The 8931-nt window shown below is 50.2% G+C and overlaps 1 protein-coding gene across 2 annotated transcripts in view; it reads right to left on the reverse strand.

The window, feature by feature from the left end:
* cers1 (ceramide synthase 1) overlaps positions 1-8931 on the reverse strand; it is a 40596-nt gene that overhangs the window by 18865 nt on the left and 12800 nt on the right. For both annotated transcript variants that reach the window (XM_063201112.1, XM_063201111.1), the window contains one exon: positions 1333-1492. In XM_063201112.1, coding sequence (XP_063057182.1) covers positions 1333-1492 — 160 coding nt within the window. The remainder of the gene's footprint in view (positions 1-1332; positions 1493-8931) is intronic.

Genomic DNA, 8931 nt, shown 5'->3' on the forward strand with positions numbered 1-8931 from the left:
AAAATTGTGCAACAGCATGAAGCGACAGACCACCTCCAATACAAGGCTCACCGGGGCTTACTGTACCATGTATGATTGAGCTGTGGCTTTCAGTGCCCTTTAATAGCGTATTAACAGATTTTAATGCTTTGATAAACACATTAACCCCTTAAGACACGGCATTATAAATTAGCTGTTACCAGGATGGCAATGACCAAGTCATAATGTATTACTTAAGGCCTCGTGCAATGTCATAGTAGTGTAGTACTATAGTAGTTAACTTTCAATGTCTATTACAGCGTGCAACAGGAGGTACGGCGTGCATTAAGGGGCTACAGATTACACTAGACTGCTGCATATTACCAATACTTTAACTCAATCCACCACCGACTGTTTCCACGAAATCAGGCTGTCTCCGATAGAAATGAATTGCTGCCTTAAGAAGTGAACAATGAGGTACACAGGCCTATTCCCATTCGCTGCGAAGAGAACAAGTGCGCTGATAATAAAAAACTGCTAGTGCAGCCACAAAATTGAAATCCATTTCAAGAAGGTCTCTGCAGTATTCTCAGGATTAATAAGTGGCCCTTTGTAATAGCCCTTCTCTGACCACAAAGTAAAACCGGCGCTTCGATACCATCCGACACCCGCAATTTAGAGTGTAATAAGAGACCTTTCGAACGGCAGGCTCGGGCTGCGGAAAGCCCCTTGAATTTTAAGGTAGGCTCCCTGTAGTGAGGCACGGTGCCTCTGCCTTCAAGCCTGTGGGATACAGTATTGATACAGTTCAAAATGATGCTTTTGCACACCCCTGTAGTTGGACAGGTGCGCAGGATATTATTCCCAGTGGGGTTGTCATTCAAGCTTTAAGAAATCCTGCACGCTGTCCATTCCACCAACAAACTGTAACACGTTTCGGTCATCCGACCTTCTTCAGGTTCTGTGATACATACATCATGACATATTCCACTGTGCTGATATGTATCGATACATCATGAAATTATTCTTATTCTTACTATGATCACTATTACAATTATTGATATACTAGTACCAATATACCACCATTGGGGGCTGCCCCCCTTGCACGAGTGAGGCATACATGCAATTTCATTGTGTGCAGTCTGTGCACTTGTGTGCTGTGCAGTGCTGTGTCCCAATGACAATGGGAGTTGTTGGGAGCTTCCCAGGTGGGCTTTCACTTCGCTTTCACTTACCGTAGAAAAAGGAGGGCGGGTTGTAATTTTTTTTTTTTTTTAAATCAAGTATAACTAGATCTAAAGACTGATCGAGATATGAGAGTATCATACTGTGAAATTTTGCTGGATATTCTGAGGTGTGTGCGGGGAGACTTACCGTAGAAAACGGAGGGCGGGTCGTAAAAAAAGGTGTACTGGGTAAAGAAGAGAAGATAGGTGCTGTAGGTCCAGGACATGGTGTAGAAGACCAGCTTCCACGCGCTCTCCGGCATCTTGGCAGTGTCTTTGGGCTGGAGACAACACCAGCGTGCAAACGGCTGCGCACAGACACAGACACAGACAGGAGACAAACACAGAGGTCACGACACGTGTTATTATAAAACATGAGGAACTAGGCAGTATGCATGCACACATTCACATTTGTCTAGCCGCACAATGTACACCGTTCCTCTAGCGTAGTGATTTCCAAACTGTGGGCCGGAGCCCACTGGTGGGCCGTGGAGGTATTTCACTTTGTCCCTAAAATCATTTTCTGAAAAATCTAAATAATATTATTTATGTGTGTGTTACTACTTAATGTGTATTACTACTTGTTGTACTTATTGCTTATCAATTATTGGGTCAGAGGTTGGCTGCAGCATGAACATTTGTGAGAGTTTCATGCAGGCCCCAAGTTGGAAAAGGTTGGGAACCCCTGCTCTAGTGGAACACTACAGTAGGCATGAGAAGACTTAACGTGAAAGACTTACCATAGCACTACACAGCTACAACTCTTGACACAGCCTATACATTACGACTTGATTGCTATTCTGGTTACAGTAAGTGACATTTATAACAGAGGCATGTCTTAAGGCAGTGTTTACCAACTTTTTTTGTCCTGCGTTTTGTACCCCCGGCCCCCACGCAATTTTGTCATGATGAGTACCTACCCCCCTCACTCATCCTCTATATCTCTTCCCTCCATCCCACTGTGACTGCACTCCATATATTTGTTAATATTACATGTTTTCACGTACCCCCTGAGGTTTGCTCATACCCCTGGTTGGGAAACACTGTCTAAAGGGACAGCGTGATCTACAACAGTGGGTTCATTCACAGTCATTGACATCTGTGTGACTGCACACATGTTTTATGTTGTTTTAAGTTTGTTTTGAGAATCACATGAAGAAGTGCGTGCGGACTGAGGGGTCGCGAGCTACAGGGAGGTGGGGGAAGGACGGCAGGGGGGTTGGTGCTGTTAAACTGGAGTTCTGCTCTTCAGAAACTCCGCAAGCGACGGACGCGGCTAACTCGTGTGCTAACGCCAGCATAAAAACAGGAAGGTGAAAAAGCTGAGATGTGCTTCCTTCCTCTGTCGTGAGAATCCTGGGCTAACACACACAAACTCACTGGAACTGTTTTGCCGTTGGTGGGAGGGTTCGATGGGCATCGAGTGTGTGTGTGTGTGTGCGTGCGTGTGTGTTTGGTGGGGGTCGATCAGGGAATAGGAGAGAGGTGAGATGATTAGCAAAAAAGCAGAGCGCATTCTAAGATAAGCCTGAGCGAAGGTGTGTGTGTGAGTGTATGTGAGTGTATGTGTGTGTGTGAGTGTGTGTGCGTGTGTGTGTCTGTGTAAGTGTATGTGTGTGGCATTGGATGGATAACAAGTGAGAGCACGAGGTTGCCAGCGAGCAGGAGAGAGGTACACGCACACACACACACAAAAAAAACACCCATACACACACACACACACACACGCACAACATGTGGGGTCCAGGAGCGAGGAGCGAGGGCCCCAGCATGTGGTTGTGCTCCAATAGCAGTGGCATCACGAAGGTAGATTGGTGTGGTACACACACACACACACACACACACACACACGTACGCAGGCTGCATGCTCAGGTGGTGCGGGGTGAGTTGAGGGGTGAGGGTGCGAAACAGAGCCCTGCTGGTCCAATCTTATCTGCCTCCACATGACAGAGTATCTGCCGCCGGCCGGTCACTCAAGCCAGCGGCACGGCGTAACCCGAGATAAAGACAGCGAAAGGACGATTTGGAAGCCGCAGGAGAGAGGAGTGGAAAGGGGAGAGGAGAGGGGAGGAGGGGAGGAGAGAGGTGTCCTCGTAATCATTTATCTTTAATCGGTACTCAGGTCACCGTGCACCTATTCACTTTCATTCCAGGAACGGATTCACCTAACCACACACACGCACGCACACACACAAGCACACACACCTGTCATAAAACCCCACCCACACACCAACACACATGCATATACACACACGCACCCACACAAACTAAGCACACACACACACACACACCGGACGTTGCACGCACACAAGTCTGACGTTGCACACACGCACATGCGCACACACACCTCCCCATACTATGCACACATCCTGGACATCATCAGACTGAAACGTGCACGGGGACAGGGCCAACACTGCTAGCCAGAAGTGGGTGGTGTGTAGAGGGAGGAGAGAGAGCAAAGGGGAAGAAGTGAGTGAGAGACAGTGACAGAGAGAGAGAGAGAGAGAGAGAGAGAGAGAGAGAGAGAGAGAGAGAGAGAGAGAGAGAGAGAGAGAGAGAAAGAAAGAAAGAAAGAGAGACAGATAGATAGTCATACAGATACGGAGACAGAGAGAGCGAGAGACCAAGACAGACAAGAATAGACAGAAAGAGAGAAAGAAAGGAAGCAAAAAAAGAAAAAGAAAGCGGTGCATGCAGATGTCACATGACCGGCCGCATCCTGGGGCAGCGGGCCACGTTGCTTGTCGGCGTTTGATTGGCTGCGGCGGCCGGCCCATGTGTTCCATCGTGGGGAGGGAGTGAGTCATACACAGAGCAGAGCAGAGCAGAGCAGAGCAGAGCAGCGGCAGCCGTGGAGGCAGCAGTGGAGGACCCAGCAGGGCGAGAGAGAGAGAGAGAGAGAGGGAGAGAGAGAGAGAGAGAGAGAGGGAGAGAGAGAGAGAGAGATGGGGAGGATGAGAGAGACCGAGAGAGAGAGAGAGACGCAGACTGAGGAAAGAGGTAGATAGAGAGAGAGGCAGGCAGAGAGACAGGCATGGGGAGAAACAGAGAGAGAGAGAGAGAGAGAGAGAGAGACAGAGACAGAGAAAGACAGAGGCAGGCGGAGAGAGAGAGAGGCAGGCGTGAGGAAGAGACGAGAGGCAGGCAGAGAGCGGGAGAGAGAGAGAAAAAGAGAGAGAGGCAGACTGAGGAAAGAGGTAGGCAGAGAGAGTGACAAGCATGGAGAGAGAGAGGGGGAGAGACAGAGGCAGGCGGAGAGAGAGAGGCAGGCAAAGAGAGAGGCAGGCGTGGGGGAGAGAGCGGCCGGCGTGGGGGAGTTAGGAGACAGGCAGAGAGGCAGACGTGGAGAGAGAGAGAGAGAGAGAGAGAGAGAGAGAGAGAGAGAGAGAGATAGAGAGAGAGAGGGAGAGGGAGAGAGAGAGAGAGAGAGAGAGAGAGAGTCGTTTGCAAGACGCACACGCGATGATATGGTGAAATGAATTAATATAAAAAGGGTATGAGAGAGAGAGGCAGACGGAGGAAAGGGCCAGTCGTGGGGGAGAGAGGAGACAGGCAGCCAGCCGAGGCCTCTTTACAACAGCAGCAGCAGCATGAGCAGGATATCCACCTCGTGTCTTCCTGCCTGCTACGCTACACTATGCTGCTTCACCCCGCCCCCTGGACACTCTTTCTCTCTGTCTAGTTCTCTCTCTCTCTTTCAATCTCTCTTTCATTTTCAATGTCGTTCAATGTCTTTCAATGTCTGTCTTTCTCTTTCTCTCTCTCTTTCCCTCCATCCCTCTCTCTTAATGTCTTTCTGTCTTTGTCTTTGTCTCTCTCCCCTCCTCAGCCAGCCAGAGTATTTATTTATAGAGGCCAGCTGTCAGCAGCACGTCCGTCCAGCACTCAAAACTCCTTCACCCCCCCACACAAACACAGCAACCCCCCCAACACACACACACACACTGCAACAGCCCCACCCCCCCCCCCACCCCAACACACACACACACACACACACACACTGGAACAGCCCCCCTACACACACACTCCATCACCTCCTACACACACTAATATCTCCCCTACATACTATACTCCAACATCTCCCCCAACACACACACACACACAAACACACACACACACAACCTCCAACATAACCACACACACGCGCAATCACGCATAGCCTAAAACAACATCCCCCACCCAGTTTATGCCCCACATACACACACACATACAAACAGCATCACCCCCCACACACACGCTCACCATTACAGATATAGAGACATACTCACACTCAAACATCCCCCGCCAACACACACACGTACGTTCTTATAAATACCCCACCCCCAACACACACGTTCCAACACATCCCCAACCACACAGCCCCAGACAAACACACACACACACACACACACACACACACACACACACACACACACACACACACACACACACACACACACACACACACACACACACACACACACACACAGTCGGCACATTACAGATATACACACTTAAATACACACTTAAAACCCCTCACCCACCTTGCCCTGGCATATCTGCCCCTGGGCTCAGCTGCCCCTGTGCGTGCCCCCACATGCTCAGCATTCACCCATCACTCACCACCCCCATGCCAACACACACACACACACACACACACACACACACACACACACACACACACACACACACACACACACACACACACACACACACACACACACACACACACACACACCCATCACCACCCCCATGCCAACACACACACGCACACACTCACACAAATATCATCACCCCATGCCAACACACACACACACACACACACACACACACACACACACAAACACACACACACACACACACGCACACACACACACGTACACACACGTACACACACGTACACACACCCATCACCACCCACACGCCAACACTGCCAAGCCAAGCCCAGGCAGAGGATGCTATCGCCACTCTGGCTATGTACAATAGGAGGGTGTTAGGAAGCCATTAGTCTATTGCCTGGCTGTTGGCCACATGGTGGGAATTCACATTAAATTTAGCTGACACTTTTACCCAAAGCGATATTACAGGGTATGGAGGTTACAGTCAGGGGTGTCGTACAGCGGGGTAAAGTGTGACTGAGTTACCAGGGCCCCATGTATATAGGGGGCCCACACAGTGTCTGGTTTATATCTGGAGCTGATTGAACATAGGGCCCACAATTTGCTGCTAGGCCCCTGGTTACAGTCCCTGGAGCAATGTGGGGTTAAGTGCCTTGCTCAAGGGCCATTCAGTCATAAAGGGAGCAAGGGATTGGTAAGGGTGGGGATGGAACCTGCAACCCTGTGATCTACAGTCCAAGTCCCTAACCATCACACCACTGCCGCCCCAATTCACCCATCACCCCTCATGCCTTCACACAGTGGCTCTATGGAGGAGTAGAATGGCATCACCAATGTGTGCTGTGGAATGGTAAATGTACTTTATCTATATAGCGCTTTTCCACTCCTTCGAGCACTAAAAGCGCTTTACATGCATGCCTGCCTCACATTTACCCATCCATACTCACATTCACACACCAGTGGCCGTGGCTGCCATGCAGGTTACCACCCTGCCACCAGGAGCAATTTGGGGTTAAGGACTCTTGTACACCTTGATGGGGTCAGGCGGAGCAGGGCCTTGAACCTGCAACCTTCAGGTTTGTCAAACAGGCTCCACTACCACCTGAGCCACCACCACCCCGTCGCTATCACTGCATCGCCATGGAACTGGAGCATGTTGCTATCGACGACATACTGGCTACAGGGGTGCTGAGCTGGGGTGTCACCTAGGGATGGGGCCGATCTGATGATGTATCAGTATCGGGTTCCAATATCAACATAATTCAGATATCAGATCAGATCGGAATTTTCCCAAAACACCTTGGGCCTGGTGTAATGTTCATTTGAAATCATTAGTTGCGCATTCGTTTTCAGGACGGGATTATTACCTTTTTACTTGTTGCTTTTTACTTGTTACTTGTTTCATGTTCTTCTGACTTCTTTCTCTGACCATATAGCCTTCTTGGACCTACCTCAAGTTGACACACATGCAAAGTGGTTTTGGTATCGGATCGGAGTAGTTGTATCAGTATCGGCGGCAGATATCCTAATTTAGGTATCAGGATCGGATCAGAAGAGAGAAAAAAGTGCATCCCTATTGTCTACCAGTTTGGCTGTATGCCACCTAGTTAGTTAGAGTTCCCCATCTACCCCATGCCATGCAACACCACCCCAGAGATGCGGGGGTAGGATGCTATCAGCACCACACTGGCTTCGTGTGTTAATGTGTAACACTGATCCGGATCCTGGAAATGGAGTAGGGCGCTATCAACAACACACTGGCTATGTAGGAGGGCGAGCAGCTGGGCTCCAATTACAATCCTGCACACGTCGATGGAGAATGCTATCACTAGCTAGCTAACACGCCTGATATGCTTGCTTATGGAGGGTTGCTGAGGTGCTACACACACATACCCTCCAGCATAACCCCCACGCACACACAGACGCGCACAGAACAGCACAGAGTCTAAAACATCATCCCCCACCCAGTTTATGCCCCAAACACACACGCACGCACGCACGCACGCACGCAGGCACGCGCGCACACACACACACGCACGCACGCACGCACGCACGCACGCACACACACACACACACACACACACACACACACACACACACACACACACACACACACACACACACACACACACACACACAAAACACAAACAGTACCACCCCTGCCCCTATAACTATAACTCCCTGACTACAGTAGTGGGAGGGTGTGCATCTGTGTGGTGGTACAGAGAGAGAAGCGGCGCTGATCCCCTGGCAATGCAGGAGGGTGCCAGCCTGCCTGGTGGCCATGAAGCGCGTATGTGTAGGTGGTGAATGTGCTTTGGTGGTGGAGAAGGAGGCAAGGAATAGGGTGCTCCCTGAGGTGGTTGGTGATGGCACGTGGCAATGGCGCACATGCCAATGCAGGAGGGTGGCAATGCAGGAGGGTGCTTTGGTGGTTACTGTTGTTGGCATGTGGGGGGGGTAGGGTGCTGCCACCACCACTACCCTGGCTATGCAGAAGGGTGCCAGCCTGCCTGGTGGCCATGAAGTATGTGTAGGTGGTGAATATGCTTTGGTGTTGTAGGAGGAGGCAAGGCATAGGGTGCTACCTGATACCCCCACTACCCTAGCAATGCATGAGGGTGCTTTGGTGGTTGATGTTGGCATGTGAGGGGGTAGGGTGCTGTCTGATACCCCTACCCTGGCTATGCAGGCTGCCAGCCTGCCCTGCCCATGAACTAGGACGTGGTGAATGTGCTTTGGTGGCTGGCCAGGGCCGGATTAAGATGGTAAGGGGCCCCTAAGCTACAAGTTGCTGTGGGATTCCCCGGAAGGCAGATTCCGAGACAAATTTACAGTGTCATAATTACGAACTAGGATAATGTGGCTACCTACTGTGGAGAGGAGTACTGAAGATTCAAAACTGCACTCAACACGACAGGATTTTTCCAATATTGCATCTTGTAACAATTCTGCAATTTTTGATTATTGGCCAATCAGGGGCTCCCTGGCAGGTGGGGGCCAGTAGGCTACAGTCATATCTAGTGCGTTAATCCAGGCCTGGGGCCAGTTGCACCAAATGGTCTTAGCTAAGACTGGTCGTAACTGCTAAAGTGGTCTTTGTTAAGACCAAAATTTAAGACCACCGTAAGCCTGTTGCACCAGCAGAA

The sequence above is a fragment of the Engraulis encrasicolus genome, chromosome 6 (genome assembly GCF_034702125.1).
Source record: "Engraulis encrasicolus isolate BLACKSEA-1 chromosome 6, IST_EnEncr_1.0, whole genome shotgun sequence".
In the NCBI taxonomy this organism is placed as follows: Eukaryota; Metazoa; Chordata; class Actinopteri; order Clupeiformes; family Engraulidae; genus Engraulis; species Engraulis encrasicolus.